At 35.4% G+C, this 17918-nt stretch overlaps 2 protein-coding genes across 4 annotated transcripts; one reads left to right on the top strand and one right to left on the bottom strand.

The window, feature by feature from the left end:
• The first annotated feature begins 4345 nt into the window (after positions 1-4345).
• LOC122589861 (carbonic anhydrase-like) lies at positions 4346-8462 on the top strand. Its single transcript, XM_043762183.1, has 9 exons — positions 4346-4612; positions 4930-4994; positions 6395-6538; positions 6623-6671; positions 6762-6878; positions 6973-7026; positions 7603-7688; positions 7813-7918; positions 8018-8462. The coding sequence occupies exons 1-9, from the start codon at positions 4412-4414 to the stop codon at positions 8180-8182; spliced, it is 987 nt and encodes a 328-aa protein (XP_043618118.1). The 5' UTR covers positions 4346-4411; the 3' UTR covers positions 8183-8462.
• Positions 8463-9306: 844 nt separating this feature from the next.
• Positions 9307-16734, bottom strand: LOC122589026 (protease Do-like 1, chloroplastic). Of its 3 annotated transcripts, XR_006322218.1 has the most exons (10): positions 16302-16734; positions 15065-15187; positions 14172-14343; positions 14037-14074; positions 11298-11496; positions 11041-11193; positions 10754-10888; positions 10024-10124; positions 9789-9832; positions 9307-9661 (listed from the first exon to the last, which is right to left on the bottom strand). XR_006322218.1 is itself a non-coding variant. In XM_043761260.1 (9 exons), exons 1-8 carry the CDS (start codon positions 16688-16690, stop codon positions 10047-10049), a joined length of 1287 nt encoding a protein of 428 aa, XP_043617195.1. In that variant the 5' UTR covers positions 16691-16734; the 3' UTR covers positions 9307-9661; positions 10024-10046. The 3 variants fall into 3 exon arrangements, 2 of the variants coding, with proteins under 2 accessions (XP_043617195.1, XP_043617196.1); XM_043761260.1 differs by lacking the exon at positions 9789-9832; XM_043761261.1 differs by lacking the exon at positions 9307-9661 and having other exon boundaries at positions 9788-9832.
• Positions 16735-17918: the final 1184 nt, after the last annotated feature.

The raw sequence follows: 17918 nt of genomic DNA, 5'->3' as shown, positions 1-17918 counted from the left end.
AACCTTTGACATCTGTTTTTATAAACAAGAATGTTAACCTCCTAATTTACAAATATAATCCAAAACAACCCATATTTTACAAAAAGAATGGAAAACTAACTCAATTTTTCAAAAAACTTTTCAACCAACAAAATTTATAGTGAGCATCTACACTATCTATTTATATCTATATTTTTCAATAAAAACATTTTATCTTTAGAAATCTCAAATCATGAATGAATGTTATGTTTTGAACGGCATTAAGATTGAATTAAGATAAAAATTGCTAGTAAGAAACTAGCTAACACAGTAGAGTACACAATCAGATCCAGGATTAGTAAATAATAACTCGGGCACAACTATAAGAAATACAATCACGTAAAATAAAGAAAACTACTAAGTATATAAAGGAGATCTCAACGGAAAAAAGACAAAATGATCTCCCATGGTTCAACCCCATTACCCGTTGCATGATGCCACATATGCTAAGTGACCTAACCGACATTTGAATTTTTCAAACACGTTTCTCGCCTCATTAAAACACTATGTAGATGAGTACTTTTCTTTTTGGTACCAAATGTCCTCCAATTCTTAAGATCGATAGGGAGATATTCGCTCCATTTATATAACTGATCAATAGAGAACGGCCCATGAATTGTCCCACTAGGGTCCTTATAGTACCAAATTTTTTCAACATCCAACTCCTCGTTTGTTGATAGCCCAACACAATCCAACCACGGGTTGTTATAATCTATGTCTTGATTTGGACTTCGTAATTCTTCCATAGGCAAAGGTGTTGAGGGAGAAACAACACTAGTTTTATGAGATGAGCATAAAGTCTTGTTTTTTGCTCTTATATAGAAATAAACTTAAAACATTCTATTAGTTTAAAAACAAAATTAGTTTTTGTACCAAAATTAAGAAAAGAAGTTACACAAAAACGATCCATCTGTTAAACTAAAATACAAAATTTTTAGTTAAACTTGAGGCGGCTTAGGCAGGAAAGGAAATCAAACACAAAAATTTCACTTCATCAGCATTTCCTTGTAAGCCCAACTAGCATGGTACCCGCGCAATGCGGTGGTGGTTGTGAAGACAACGGTGTGGTGGTAGGGGCGATTGTTGGTGGTGGAAGTATAGATAATTGACGTAAAGGTAATTGATGTAAAAGGTTAATATTGATATTTTGGATAAATGACTGATGTTGTAATTTAATCATTAATAGTATTTTAGATAATTCCTTCATAACTTTTTTAAAAAATGGTTGTTTTATTTATTAACTAATATAAAAGTATATATTAGGTGTATAGGGAATTAGGATTAAGAAGGTATTTTGGGTGTATAAAAAGATGCTGAATTTCATAAAACAAAAAAGGTCAATATGGTTTATAATGAGGTAGGGAGTAAATCCCTGACCTAATTTATACTTGAGAGAGAGGGCTGAGAGCTCAAGGAAAAGAGAGAGAATCCTCAAGCCTAGGGAGAGCTCCTTGGGGAGGAAAGAGAATCCTTAAACCTAAGGAGAGCTCCTTGGGGAGGAGAGAGAATCCTCAAACTTAGGGAGAGCTCCTTGGGGAGGAGAGAGAATCCTTAAGCTGGGGAAGAGCTCCTTGGGGAGGAGAGAGAATCCTCAAGGAAGCTCTCTCTTTTAACCTAAGGAACAGTCAAGGATGGAAGGAATGGACCCCTGGACGAAACCTTGGCGAGTTGAGGCTCAAGAAAGGACTTGGGCCCACGTATGATAATGTCTCAAATGACTTTCCTCTAGTGTGATACATATTTTAGTATATAATTCACAAGATAATTCCATGAAGAAACTTATTAAAAAAGACTAGAGCTTGTGGCATAAACGAAGATGGCAATGTCCATCCTCCACATTACAATCGTCATGTCAAGTTATAATCTTTCGAAGGTTCTATTCCTAGTACGTCTTTTCTTGGATCATGTCTTAAAAGATAAAGGCTCATATCTGACAACGGCCCAAAACACGATGTGACCTAATTGTTGCCTATAAATACCCTATAAATGGGTGTCAGAATGATTCAACATTCATTCATCATTTTTACAACATATATTCATATAAAAAATATACAAGATCCTTCTAGAGAGAGAAACCAAGAGCTTTCTCACTCTAGGTTATCCTTTTATCACCTTAGGTTCGTGAAGAACTTAGTAGGTTTACACTCTAAAATTGAGGAGATTTAAAAGATAACACAGTTAAAAATCCATTTGTGATTGAGCTTAATATTTCATGCTCAAACATTGGCGCCATCCGTGGACCCCGAACCTACGACCACCATTTTATAAGAGGTTATAAATTATTAATTATAAGGCAAAAACAAGAGTAAAGCTGAAACTTATGCCTGAAACCTAAAAAATTGGAAGCCTTTTAACCTTTAGGGCCTTAAACACCCGCCTAGCCATTATTACTATTGGGCCGACTCTGAAACCTAAAAACTTGGAAGCCTTTTAACCTTTAGGGCCTTAAGCACCCGTCTAGCCATTATTACTGTTGGGCCGACTCTGTAGGACTGTAGGAAAACAGAACCTTTGATTTCTATTTATTATGTTAAACTTTTTAAAAGAAAAATACAAAATCTCAAATCACAAATCTATATAACACATGAAATAATTAAACAAAACTCACATGTATGTAGTAAGGATGACTAAGAATGTCGACATAATGCCGATTGCAAGCGGTAACGAACATCTTATAAAGGGAATCCGCAATGCCAAAAAAAATAAATACTTTCTTGCTTTTTATTTTTATACTTATACATATATATAATATTATCTTTTTCATTGTAATTTTGTACGGTACTAATCCGATCCAAGATCCTAGGCACACTAGCTTTTTTTCTGAGCCTCAAGGCTCCATATTGAAAATTGATTTTTGAGTGTTTATAGTATATAGTGTTCGATCTTTACGTACAAATTTTTGAACATGAATCATCACTACAACCGTAATTCGTCCCTCAAAAACAAAAATTTTTTTAACAAAAACGCACAATGAGCCGAGAAGGAAGGAGTCGCCTTAACATCGTCCCTATTTAGATTTAGATCATTTTATTATGTTATTTTCGTGTAGGAGTTCATTTCGATAAATCAAGCTTCACTTTTTTTTTGTGTGATCTTTTCATACTCTTTTATATCTCCAGTGTATATGCATGTCCCAACTCAGAAGACTGATTGCTTCTTTTATATATCCATAATCGATCGAGCTGATGTACCTACCACCACAACCATTTCCGTAACGATCACCACCGCCTCCACTGTCATGCTCCACATCCAAAAGTACACATTTGGGAAGGGTTAATTAAACACATCTCTCAAACGCACACTAGCTAGTTGTTATGATGGTAACAATGCTCGTGGAGACGGTGATGATCTTTATGAATATGGTAGTAGTGGTGGTGGTAGTAATACGTGTACTTGTAATACATATACCTGCAAAGTACTAGACAACCCAGAGGAAGAACTAATTAGTCACTGTAAGCTTTTCCCTGTAGTCAATTGAAATGTTTGGCTGCAATAGAGATTTCATTTTTTCAAATGTTTCAACAAAAATTCATTTTATATTACTTATATATTTCATTTTATTATTTTTGCAGGAAAAAAGATAGATAAGGCTGGAAATGAAGGTGATCCATAGGTTTAATGATGGGTATAGAAGCACCAGTAAAATCTGATTAGATAACACAACCAACATCTTCCTCGTCCTATGGATAACACCTTATCCCTCTTATTGTCACCCATCCTTCTCATTCCTGTGATCCTGTCCATTTCAGTTACTTATATTTCATACAAAACAAAGTTCTCGGATTCAAATGTCCATGACGAACCGATAAAAAAAATTGACCACCATAATAAACAATTTTTTTTCTTTATGGTGCTTTTAAACTAATGAGTCTGGGGTTGCCCCTCCTCAAGGCAACCCTGTCAAACGATAGTATAGTGTTCATTTATATATAATACATGTACTAATCAAAATTAATCACCCAATATTCATATTATAACTAGTTTGAGATATGTGATTAGAATTTTGATAAATGTTATCATAATTACATCGCACGAACCAAAATAGAACTACATTCTCATTCATTGTTTTACATTAAAAGATGTTTATATATAGTGGGTGTGTACCATGCATAATTAAGTTTAATTACTTCATTAACTTTTTGTAACTCATTATATACTCGTATGATTAAAGATAAATCATGATGATTGTGATGGATTTGCATATATATATGTACATATAAAATATAAGGAAAATGAAGCATGGAGGATGACACGTGGAGTCAAATGGTACATCCAAACCTGATCTATCGAATTATCCATGCAGAAACAAAGGAAATGGAATAGTAGTATAAAATCTCAAAGATTACTACTCCGGCAAATGATATCAACCTTTTAAGTTCTGGTTCTGAGATCAATGTCTGTCACAGCCACAACATTTACACCTTGCTTCACAACTCTATCTCTTCGTAAACCATCGTCATCGTCCACAGTTTCTACTTGCTTCGCTAGGCTTAGCAACAAGTCGTCTTCATCCTCGTCGTCTGCCACTCCTCCAAGCCTCATCCGTAATCAGCCTGTTTTTGCTGCCCCAACTCCGATCATCAACCCCACTTGGGTATATAAACAATATACTCTCTTTTATAACAGAATTGTCACGAATGTGGATATTATAACTTGAAACTAATCTATGATTGCCAATTAAGATATTAAGTTTGAGCATTTAGCCACATTAAGGTTGATCCTTAAAATCTCGAAACTAGATTTTCTAACATTTGAATCTAACAGCGATAGATTAGAAACAGGCATGCTCTTGTCGCAAAAGTCTAAGACAAATAAATCTCAACATCAATGGAAACATGATAAATAGTCATATACGATGAAATTATGATTATAATTCATAATAGTAATGCATATATATACATATATTTGCAGAGAGAAGAAGACATGGCAAGTGAATCATACGACGAGGCAATTGCTGCACTCAAGAAGCTTCTAAGGTAACTAACTCAAACGTCCAATACTCAGCTAGCTACTACTATCATGTACTTTTATTCTTGCTAATTGTGGAAAGTATATTTTTTATTAGTACATTACAAGCCAGATAAAGTTCAAATTATTTTCTCTGTGTTTACATGGGGTTCTTTATCGGCAACTTTAGGAGAAAAAAAAAACATGCCCCACTATCCAAAAGTGAAAGTCCAGCTCAGACCGGATAGTCGATCATCTTAAATCGGAGTACCCTACATCCATTGCTGATGAGTAGGCATCAATAGAGAATACTATTGATAGACTATATACATTCTTGCTAATTATGCAAAGTTTCTTTCTAATTGTCATAAATAGTTTGAGAATGCTATGAATAGACTATATACATTTGGTTATAAAAACATTTAGAAAATTATAACCAATCGCTATTGGCTAGTTACAACACTAAGGAATCCTTACGGATTAAATCATATCAACTTTGGAATAAAAATTATTCCAATTCAATTATTTTTTTAACATAACTTTGGGTCAAGATGACATTGTTAATCTGGATTGCGTACAATTTAATTTTATATATAGATTTTGCCAAACATCAAAATAGCAAGTAAGCGCACCCATTTCTGAATTCTATTTTGTATGAATGATGAGTACTAACACGTACATTTGTCTCGTTGAAATTACATCATTTTGGTCATTGTACTAATTGACCGAGGACATGCTATTATCTTCATATATTGATTAACAAATGATTAGAGGAAAACTTAAGTCCCCCTAATTATTTATGTCCGTTCATACTAAATTATTTTAAGTGATATTATTAGAGTGATGAGAACGATCCTTTGATGTGATGTACTCAAGTAATTTGTTTAAAAGCGTTAATATGACCAGTTAATCAGTACAGATCTACTTCCAATATTTTTGTGACTATCGAATAATGAATATGGATGTTGATAGCAGAAAGGGATGAATGGAAAGCAACCATTCAAGAAAAATGGACACTAATTGTTTATGTATGGCAAAAACAAGAAGACAAAAAATATCGAAAGTGCGAAGTTTGGAATAATTTCCATAGTGTGAACACAAAAATCATCAAACTATGTACCTCATCATAATCATGTTTAAATTCCAAAAGAAGTTATGAAAAATCTTGCAGCAAATTTCATGTCAGGACTCATAAACCACATGTTCCAGTTTCACTTGGAGGTTACTTGTGTTTGGTTATTGTTTCAGGAAAATATTTACAACCCTAGACTTTGTCTTTAGTGTGCATAAAAAAAATTATGCTTTTCACATTTAAAGCCCACCCACTAAATTTTTTGGTAAACGTACAATTATTTTATGCATGTTAACGACATCATTAGCAAGACCCATTGTTTTATTCATCAATTAACAACGGATTATGATTATACAGTGACAAGGAAGAGTTAGCACCTGTGGCAGCTGCAAAAATCGACCAGATCACAGCGCAACTTTCAACACCCGACTCCAAACCTGCATTTGACCCTGTCGAGAGGATAAAAACCGGATTTGCAAAGTTCAAGACTGAGAAATATGTGTAAGTGCTTACAATGATTTTATACCATTAACACTTTGTAAAGCATATATCTTGTTTTAGATGATTGTGTGAACATCCATGCAGAACAAATCCAGCCTTGTATGAGGAACTTTCCAAAGGCCAGAGCCCAAAGGTACAATTCATTTCATAGGAGATATACAATTAACTTAAAATACCGACTCTTTAAACTTTTCTACTAATATTTGCCAAATATATGTGCCAGTTTATGGTGTTCGCATGCTCAGATTCTCGAGTTTGCCCATCACACGTTCTGGATTTCCAGCCTGGTGAGGCATTTGTCGTCCGTAATGTAGCCAACATGGTCCCTCCCTTTGACAAGGTTGGCTTACAATTGTAACTTATTTAACATTGCAACTATTGACACCATTAACTAGTCACAAATTTAATTATAGTTGTTTCATTTCCTGTAATAGGTTAAATATGCTGGAGTGGGAGCTGCTGTTGAGTATGCAGTCCTCCATCTCAAGGTAAATCCAAAGAAACCTCCTAGATTACACTTTAGATGCTTCACATATATAGTAACATCGTTCCGTATCAAGAACGTAATAATTCATTTTGAAAAGTATCAAGTGAGAAGTTTAGGTCTATAACGGAATATTATGTTTCGATGGGGTAGACACAAAACAAATTCAAATACCAGTAGCATATCTAAGAACACAAACTTGTGTATGCAAAGTGGCTATTTCAGCCATTTCATGATTTTTATGAAAATGGATAAATTTGGTTCAAACTGGTGAAATACAAAGTCATAGCTCAATTTGAAATAGATCAAATGGGTCTAACTAGTCAAAAGTTGCTCATAGTGTTTTCAATTGCTTACAGCTTAATTTTATATTTATTCAAGCACATTGCGTAACCAGTTTTACTGTTTTGGTTATTGTAATCATCTTTTTGATAGTAATAAGCTTTCATACAATTGAAAGAAAACAAAGCGTTAATAGGCCAATCTACCCAACCTGGCCAGTATTAGAATTAAGCCATCTTGATCTGTTACCCAACCCACTAATCTTAAACTCTAACTAGATGCTATGTGTATGAAACAGGTGGAGCAAATTGTTGTGATTGGGCACAGCAAGTGTGGTGGGATCAAGGGTCTAATGAGTTTCCCTGATGAAGGACCCCACGTGACGTAAGTTCCTTTTCTTATATAAACAGTTAAAGTGCAGCTTACCATTTTCTGCGCCACTTGTTTCATGTTCAATTTTGACTTTGTTAGTTATGCTCTTCACAACATGATGGTATAATAATGGCAGTGATTTCATTGAAGACTGGGTCAAAATTTGTCTCCCTGCAAAGTCAAAGGTGAAAGCAGAGACTAGCAGTGCATCTCTCGATGATCAATGTGTAACCTGTGAAAAGGTAAATATTATTTACTGAATAATAGGCTTACAAGTGTAGCAATTAGCTCTGCTATGTGTTAAGAACTAGCAATAATGTGAATATGTGATGTATATACAGGAGGCCGTGAATGTATCTCTTGCAAACCTGCTGACTTACCCATTTGTGAGAGACGGGTTGGTGAAGAAAACACTGGCACTCAAGGGTGGACACTATGATTTTGTTAACGGAACCTTTGAGCTGTGGGGACTTGATTTCTGCCTTTCTCCTCCTACCTCTGCATAATTGAGTTACTTCTATATACAATCTTATATCTCTACCCCTGACTCGTTTCTTCTGCCGAAATTCAACCAATGATATCTACATGTACTTCGCACTAAAAAAATAAGAAATTAAACACTTTCATCCAGTCATTAATATGTATGCATTGGTTATTCTCTCTTTTCTTTTTCTTTTTTTTTTTTGTTTTATTCCTTTTCTAAGTAAAAGATGGCACCACTGTATTGTGAAGCTCTTCTACCAGGGCGGTATACTCCCAAAATGTCAATAAATGAAAATTGAAGTATTGAACAGCTTCTCATACGGCAATACAGTCATTATTATATAGTATATATGTATGGTTATTCTCTATTTCACTTGCATCTTTTGCTAAGTAAAACTATCACCACCATATTGGTAGAGTGGAAATTTCAACCTACTACTTGTGCAACTATCAATTGGAGTTATATCTTCTTGATAATAGGTCGAACTAGGTAACTTTAATTTTCTTAAGAGCCAAATGGTTTAAATGTAGCCTAAAGTAAAACTCAATGGTTTCAACCCTATACTGTTCCATTGGACTAACCTCCCACACTCCCACACCTACAGGCACAGACTGCAGAGTAACGAATCTATATAACTAATGCTATAGCATACATTTTACAACTTAGCAATGTAAAAAATTTGCACCTCTCTCCTTACTCCTTTCATTTACTGTCATGTAAAGATGGGACATAGAACATCAAGCATTCGAAAAATCAAAGAAGCTTTCACACAAAAATATGAACCATACCCATTGTACCAAAAAGGGTTTGAGACTATGCAGCACTCCTTTGTTCCCTAATATGCTATAGTGCTTTGTTATGGGACATTAAGAAATGGAATAGGAAAAAGGTCAGAACCCTAACTTTGCCACGAGACAAAAAGTCAAACAGAAAGCTTTAAACAGCTGCAATGTGCCAAGACCATCAAATATCAATTGATGGCTCATAAAGCTTATAATTTGAACTTTGTGATGATTATAGGAGAGAATACATAATCAAGAATGTGAACGTTCAATTCTCTTAAATTACTTATATTTAACATCAAAGTTGGTAACTTGAACCACTTGGTTATATTTAACAACAAAGTTGGTAACTTGATCCACCAAGTTATTCGTAAACATATAATTAATATTTATATTAATTAGTTCAATCAGCTAAAAACAACGCTTGAGAATTTGGTTTTGATAGAGATGTAACTAAATCACAAGGTAGAACTGTTAAACTTGTCTGATATGCATACCAGTTTTAGACAGTGAGCTGTACACTCTGATCAGACTTCTTGAGAGGCTGGAACAAAGCTCCTTGACGTCTAATATTCATTCAGAAAATAGATGGTATTCTACAAATATAAATAACACAAGATAGACTTTTGTTGATCTGATCACTGATCAATAGAAGAATTGTGTATTATCTGGAAAAGTTGTCCTACTGAATAGATCTGACACATGCCTCTACTTTTTTCCTATAAAACAGAACAGAAATAAGAGAATCTATTAGCAAAAATGTGCCAGAAATAATATATTTGATTCAGCCACAACTGACAAAAATGGCCCGGGAGGAAAAGTTATCACCCAAAAGAGGTTGCAAACCTTGAAATTAGGTACCAACACTCAGATTCTACGCATTAAAGGACCTAAGGAAAGTAGCATGCAACATATGTTGGTAACGCAGGAAAAATAACTATAATAGCATTCTCAACGGGATACAACTACGTAGTTTCAACTTAATAATACAAGAATGTATACTATTTACATGATTCACTGAGGAAACAATAAGTCAAATAATACAGTAAGATTTATCTCGCGATGAGTACAAGGTCACAACCTGATTTCTCACACTTTGAGAAATTAAGATTCGTCGGGCTTTGGCTCAAGTACCACAGGAATTTTCTCTACCTGGTCGCCACGCAAGACCTCCACAGTGACCTGACCATCATTTAACAGCTTATATTACAAATGAGTCGATGGTGTGCAAACAAAATCTAAAACTCTTAAGTCCTTCAACAAAACTCTGCATCTTTTCATCATTGGTATTCTAATATCTCAAGTATATAAATAAAATCATATTATTCTACGAGAGCAGGTAACGGCTTTGCAACAAAGAACCACTGGAACCATCCACAAGTGTACATCCTTAGGGCGCATTTAGTTGTGGAAAATGTCTTCAAATTTTCTAGAAAATGGAAGGAGTTTTCAATCTCTAGAATAGAAATGAAAATTTTGAAAACGCGCTCAAAACTAAAAAATCTTTTCAAATTTTCATATGAGAAAACATGTTCTAATTTACTTAATAAAGCGGGGGGCGGGGGAGGGAAGGCAGGAGCCGGGGCAGGGGGGGAAGGGATGGCCGGGGGGCAGGGGCGGAGGCGTAGGGAGGTAGAATTAATATAACTTGAGGTTTCTAAAATTTGGAAAATGAAATAAGAAAAGTGATTAACAATAAGAAAATTGGTCAACATTTCCTTCTCTAATAATCTGACTACTAATAAAATAAGTCAGTACCAAAAAAAAGTATATGCAGAAATAGCAACATATAAATGTGAACGTGAACTTACCGTTTCACCCACTTTACATTGATCAAGAATTCTGTACAAATCGCTGCCATTAGCGACCTTTTTTCCATTTACAGATGTAATAATGTCACCCAGTATGAGCCGTCCATAAGCATCCCTTTTTGTGGATAGAAGACCCTGCAAGTTAGAATTAATCAGAACTAAACAATCATACATAAACATATGCCTCGGCATAAACATATGACACGAATAAATCAGCTCATGTTAACATATGCCTCAATTTCCTTAATTTACACACAGTTGGTGAAGGAACATGGAAACAGAATTACCGCTTTTCCAGCTGGACCATTAGAAGGAGCATCTAAGACCAGCACTCCACTGACTCCAAGTTGCTCCACCGACTGATCAGGCGCAAACTTAATTCCTAGAATAGGTCTAGTAACTTTTCCAAATTGCACCAACTGGTCAACAATTCCACCAACCTGAACAAATGTCGAACTAAGTACATCCAATGATAAATGAGGGCTATTTCGGAGGCTTCACAAACCTAATTGATAATTGTCGGAGGTAGTGTAATGTAACTCACTGTGTCAACTGGAATGGAAAATCCAACGCCAGATGATGCCCCTGATGGAGAGTATATGGCTGTGTTTATCCCAATAAGGTTTCCTGAGCTATCAAGAAGTGGCCCTCCGCTATTTCCAGGGTTAATAGCAGCATCTGTCTGGATAACATCTTGGATTGGACGGCCAGTTGCAGCAGAGCTTATTTCTCTCCTTAGCCCACTACAAATAAGAAATAATACCCTATAAAGTTCAAACTCAACAACTAAAAAATGCATTGAAAAAGAACACAATAGTTAAAGAGATTTATTGTGAAAGCCAATGCCTCTAGTCACCGAGTTGGGGCAGTGTTAATGCAAGAGGGGGGGCCTATTGGTTATTGCTTATTTCAGTCAGTGCTAGCTGCTAGGACCATAAGCTCATATGAGATCTATTTATGAACAGGAAATGATGGCTATAGTCATGGCAATACAAAAGTGGCGGCCATATCTTTTGGGTCGCATGTTCACACTTCACTGTTATCATTAATCAAAGGAGCCTAAAACACTTGCTAGAACGAGTTGTTCCAGGTGAGCACCATAAGTGAATAGCAAAATTATCCGGATATGAGTTTGAAATAGTTTATCACCCGGGCAAGAAAAATGGGGTGGCTGATGCCTTGTCACGTTGAGGAGAGAAGGTTGAAACAAATGTGTTGTCGGCTATGAGGTTGGGGTTAACGGATGAGATGATGCAAATTACATCGCATAATACCGAAGTGTTGGCTTTAAAAGAGAAAGTCCTTGCAGCTAATGATGGAATGCAGGGTTTCTGTTATTAGTGGTGAGTTACTTTATCATGGACGTTTGGTATTGCCTAGGGCCACTGATTTAACTGCTAGGGTGTTTGCTGTACTTCATGCGACAGTGGGTGGTGGGGGGCACTCAAAAGACTTATCAAAGAATGCCAAGAGAATTTTATTGGGTGGGAATGAGAAAAGATACTGCGTGAATTGGTGGCCGAGTTCCCAGTGTGTCAAAGAAAAAAAAATCACACTTGTCACCGGCTGGTCTTTTACAGCCTTTGGAACTACCAGCTCGGGTATGGGAAGATATAACCATGGACTTTATTGATGGGTTGCCTAAATCTTCAGGGTATAGTCTGATCTTGGTAGTGATATCGGTTGAGTAAGTCTGTGCATTTCATTCCTTTAGAGCATCCTTACACGGCTGCTTCAGTTGCTATGGTTTTCATTCGTGAAATTGTAAGATTGCATGGATTCGGGTTTCCATTATCTCTGAAAGGGATCCAGTGTTTATTAGTAATTTTTGGAGGGTATTATTCAAGTGTCTGGGGTCTACTCTCAAGCGAAGTACCACATACTACCCACAAACTCATGGTTAGACAGAGGTGGTCAATAGGAGCTTAGAGACATATCTGAGATGCTTTGTCTCCAATAAGCCAAAAGAATGGTGTAAGTGGTTGTCATGGGCCGAGTAAAGGTATAATACTAGGGCTGTAAACGGTTCGGTTCGGTTTGGTTCGGTTCGGTTAGCAAGAAATTTCCCTATTGGACTACTGACACCCTATTATAATAAGACGTCATACCTTTTCACTATTGGACTACTGACACCTTTTAATGTGTTATATGGACGAAAACCTCCCAGCTTAGTGACTAGTGATCGAGGTTCCTCTCACACTTTTGATATTGATCAGTATATTTTGGAACGTGATCAAGTTTTGGATGGGAGGGCGCAACAAATTATGAAGTCTCTGGCAGATGGGAAAAGAAGAGATGTGGTGTTTGACGTCGAGGACCTGGTTTTGTTGAAATTGCGTCCATATCGGCAGATTAGTGTGTCCACAAGAATGAATCAGAAATTGGCACCAGATTTTATGGACCTTCCGAAGTTCCGAAAAGAATTGGGCAAGTTGCTTACCGATTGAAATTGCCGCCGTAATCAAAAATTCACAATGTGTGTCATGTTTCTCAACTGAAAAAGGTTGTTGCATCTCAGAGGGTGGAATGAGAGAAATACAAGAGGTTTTGGTGTTGTCACCCAAAAGCTTGTTGGGTATTCGCTAGTTGTGGGAGGGGGCAAAGAGGTTCTAATAGCTTGGAAGGGTTTACCCTAAACAGAAGCAACTTGGGAAAGATATGAAGCTATAAATCAATTTCCAAGACTTTCACGATGAGAACAAGTTGATTCTTGACTGCAGGGGTAATGATGTGGATCGGGATGTTGATCAGGAGCATTGGGGTCGAATTTATCACATGAAAAAGAAAATTTAGCACTGTTACAAAGTACAAGGGTATGAAGTGTTGCTTTGCAATACTTTTATTATTTTTAGATATTACTTGTTCACCAAGTTTAGATTAGACTTGGTTAGATAAGGCCATAGACCACGTTATTTGAGTCGGGCAATAATTATTAGTGTTTATTTAATTTATCATTATTAGAAGTAGCTGAAACTCGAATTCAGCCAATTAAAGAAACAGAAGACTTCATTTGGTTGTTTTTGAGTTCATTCTGTTTATTCCTGGTTGTTTATCTCTTTCAGTAGCTGATTTATGTGGTGTATCCTTATCAATTATAGCATGACATTCTAATAACTACAAATGGATTTAGGTACCCCTTCTTCATCTAGATGTTGGTCAATCTTATTAGGAATATTCCTAAAATCTAATCGCATCCTTTAAAAACAGACGTATTTGTGACACGTATAAAAATAATAGCTAAAGCATGAAATGCAACTCCTAAGCTTATGGCAGTAGCTCATACCTGATGACACCAGTTGTAAGCGTGTGATCAAGACCAAACTGCAACAGGGGAATATTAATATTAAGCAGCTATTAGCATACAACACATATGCGAAATATATACATCCTATATTAAGCAAAATACTACTACACTCACAGGGTTTCCTATCGCAAACACTTTTTGCCCAACAAGCAAGTCTGCGGACACACCAACTGGTATTGGTCTCAATTTATCTTTTGGAGCGTCGATACGCAATACTGCAACATCCTTATCTTGGTCAAACCCAACAACTTTTGCATCATATGTACTCTGATCAGCAAGAGTTACCCTGAATACATAATCATTAAGTCAATGCCAACAATCACAAGAAAAATAACGATACCATAGCCCAATCTAGCAGCACCTAATGACATAGAACTAATCCAATTATGGTGGTCAAATATGTACGTGTATTTTATGGACTTGGCAAAAAAAAAAAAAAAAAAACAAAGTCCAAACAAATGAAGTTATTTCACTTTAACTGACACCCACCCAGTATACCTTTTTAAAACACCTTTTTTCCTTACCAAGTGGGACTTGAACCCACAACCACTTACTTGAGGTTAAAGTAATACCAATGGAGCAAAGATACAACAGATGCAAACAAATGTTTTGTGAATTGCGATACACGCGAAAGCTACACTTTCTAGTCCTTTCTGTCTTTGATAGTCTACACCATGGAATACTTCAACATTCTTTTATGCTCACCAAATTTCTAAAGAAATGCGCTTGTAGTCTTGTAAACAGAAAGCAAAAGAAACATCATACACTATAGGGAGACATAGATACTTATATGCAAAATTTATAGTTAATTTTCATAATTAAATATTCATGTCTCAAACATATTCTCTCTTACGAATTAACTAACATCTAAGTACAACTTGCAACCAACAATTCAACTCACTGATTAAGGTTAGCACGCCTTAACCGAAAAATCACAATATCCACACTCTCATGATTCATGCCACATCAGATATAATGCATAAGAGAAAAGGAAAAGCTTAACCAACCTGAGATCAGACGCACCTCGAATAACATGATAATTGGTGACAACATGACCTTTTTTATCCCAAACAAAACCTGATCCAGACCCTTGAGGTACCTCCAATACATCCAAAGTAAATGCATCCTGCCTAGACAAAATAACATCACTTAATTAACAAATATCCAGCATCTCAATCAAAGCCGTTAAGTTAGCAACTTAGCATCAGATAATCATTTCTACATTTTCATCGTGATCGGGAGTTAATAGCATATAAACACAAATTCTATGTAAAACCAGATCACTTTTCTTCTTCAAAATTCAACAAACGAATCAAGTTCAGTGTTAACCTAGCACCATCATCAATTCCTGGCTGCGTAACGTAACTTCACTCAAAATCAAATAACAAATTTACAAAAATCGATTATCTCAATCAAATTCATTTAACCGAAACGCCTCGGGTTAGCAATTTAGCAATCTATCCGTTAATAATCATTTCCACATTTTCCTCAAACAATCCAGAATAAAAATAGCATCAAATAAGTTAAATCAGCACAATTATACCTTCAACTTAACCACATCAATATGTTCCTAAGTTCAACAAACAATGTGACGCTCAAACAAACATATAGATATAGATATAGATATACAGTCAGCTTAACCAATGAAGATCAAATAAACATATCTATACTATATTATAAAGCAGATTTTCCCTAGATTTTCAACATTGAACTTGAAATTTTCAATATTGATTTTAAGTATTTCCCTAAAATGTCCCTCCTTTTTATTCTATATTTATATAATACCCTTTCTCTCACCTCAAATCTCAACCAATCATCTTTTTTCTCTCTCCTCCATAAATCATTTATTCCTCCAATTCATTCAAAATCTTTTATCTCAAAAACCGTACATCAATAAGTTATAAAAATTGTATGGGGGTTCTTAAAATTTCATGCTCTTTCATTAGAAATGTCATTCGATATACTTTTGACAAATTTTTAAATCCGAGGGCGGAGCCCGTACGGCTAAGCATTTGACTATCGTACTCTATGACATATCAACTCCTATAACCTATCATACTCTATGACCTAGGTATCACCCCACCAACTCACCACCGCAACGCGCGGGTACTTGCTCTCGTAGATATAGATATAAATATGGATATCAGTCAACTTAACCACATCAAACGAAATGAAGATCAAACATACATATAGATATATATATATATATAAAGTTATAAGTAAGTAATTAAAAAGAAGGAATACCTAGCAGCTAAGTTAGTAATATAAACAACAGAAGGAGTATTCTCCTGGAAAAGACGAACAGTAGCAAGTTCATCCGTCTGCAACTTCTTAGACGGAGTGACAACGAAACCGGAAGCAGAATCGATATCGGAAACAAATATAGATACAGAAATCGCTACAGAAGTTAGGATTACAACTAAAGAGTCACGGAATTTGTTGACAGATACGGATTCCGGTGATCGGTTAGTGCTGGAAGCGGCGACGACGACGGCGGAGGCGGCGGAATGGAGGTTACGGTGAAGGAAGGTTCTGGAAAGTGAAAGAGTGGAACGGGAAGGAGATCGGAGAGGGAGAATGAGAGCAGGAGAAGAGGTGTTTGTGGAGAGGAATGAATAATATGAAGTAGCCATTCCCTCTGATTTTGGGATTCCGTTTGCGTAAGCTTTGCTTTCTAGTGATGACTTGTTTTTATCTATTTTTATTCCTATTTCTTTTATTATTATTATTTATTTATTGTAGTATATATTGAAATTAAAACTATTCATTAAGATTTTTTTTTTTTAACTAGAACTAGAATCACTAATATTGTTAATTTATTTTACGAAAAAATATTTTGGTAATTTAAAGTTATAATGAAATTAATATTAATGGGAATTTTTAACTTGTGTTTTAAAAATATACATAACAATGCTTTTAATGTACTAATATTATTAATAATATTATTATTTAAATAGGATACATAAAGTATCTGGAAAAAAATTCAGTTATTAATTTCAAAAAATTTTGGAGAAGAATGTTTGTGCATTGATACATCATAATCTATGTTTTTACACAATTTGAACCTTCTATATTGGTTTTCAAGTTTAAATCCATAATCTAATTTATATCTATATATCTAGGGGTTGGGTATTGTAAAATAAGTATATTAAAGTAAAACAAACTAGACAAGATCTTGACCCTTATATTATGGTTAAATTGATGCACGAAGATTTACGAAGCAATTGATGTACAATGATTTTCATGACGCACGGTGATTATTACCGAAGAAAAACTTATTGTTTTATTTATTTTATTTTAATACTTGTTTTATTTTACCAAAAATCTATATATCTATAGGTCCCTTATAATATAAATTGGCTTTTTTTCTCTTTAAGACTTTCATAAATAAAATTTCTAAGACCATTCAGAAAGAGGCGTTTCTTTCCCAAAGGGACGCCCAAAAAGTACAAAGAACGCCCCAGGAACCCTAGCACACCGCCCCCAGGGGCGTTCCGAGCAAAAAAAAAAGTCCTTCTTATCCAAATTCGAATGCTCCCTCTAAAAACTTATTCCTTTGACTCCACACACTTTAAGCCTTCCCTATTGATCCCTTTTTTTTGTCTGTTACTTATATAAATTGTTGGTTTTAGGAAACCCTCACCTGAAGGGGAAAGCCTCCTTTATTTCTTAGACGCCACATGTCAAAAGCCTATGAGTTTGGGGGTTATGAGAGCCCCTCACTCCTAATGGCCTAATCTATAATAAGATATCACACTCTTATAACTCTCACCCAGAAAAACCTTCCCCTTCCTCCAACAACCTAATCCTTTCCCTTTTATTCTCCAATTGTCTACACGGGATGAATAAAAGAATAAATTC

Source organism: Erigeron canadensis, chromosome 2 (genome assembly GCF_010389155.1).
Source record: "Erigeron canadensis isolate Cc75 chromosome 2, C_canadensis_v1, whole genome shotgun sequence".
NCBI classification, from domain to species: domain Eukaryota; kingdom Viridiplantae; phylum Streptophyta; class Magnoliopsida; order Asterales; family Asteraceae; genus Erigeron; species Erigeron canadensis.
The sequence above is the reverse complement of the archived record's forward strand: the minus strand, read 5'-3'. Positions and strand labels throughout refer to the sequence as shown.

Bases quoted from the DNA above. Each gene is read 5' to 3' on its own strand.
- LOC122589861 (XM_043762183.1), top strand. From the start codon at position 4,412: ATGTCTGTCACAGCCACAACATTTACACCTTGCTTCACAACTCTATCT. The intron at 7,027-7,602 runs GTAAATCCAAAG...TGTATGAAACAG, and splicing joins ATGCAGTCCTCCATCTCAAG to GTGGAGCAAATTGTTGTGAT. The intron at 7,919-8,017 runs GTAAATATTATT...ATGTATATACAG, and splicing joins AATGTGTAACCTGTGAAAAG to GAGGCCGTGAATGTATCTCT.
- LOC122589026 (XM_043761260.1), bottom strand. From the start codon at position 16,690: ATGGCTACTTCATATTATTCATTCCTCTCCACAAACACCTCTTCTCCT. The intron at 14,344-15,064 runs GTTGGTTAAGCT...TTATGTATTCAG, and splicing joins CGAGGTGCGTCTGATCTCAG to GGTAACTCTTGCTGATCAGA. The intron at 11,497-14,036 runs GTATGAGCTACT...TCTTATTTGTAG, and splicing joins CTTACAACTGGTGTCATCAG to TGGGCTAAGGAGAGAAATAA.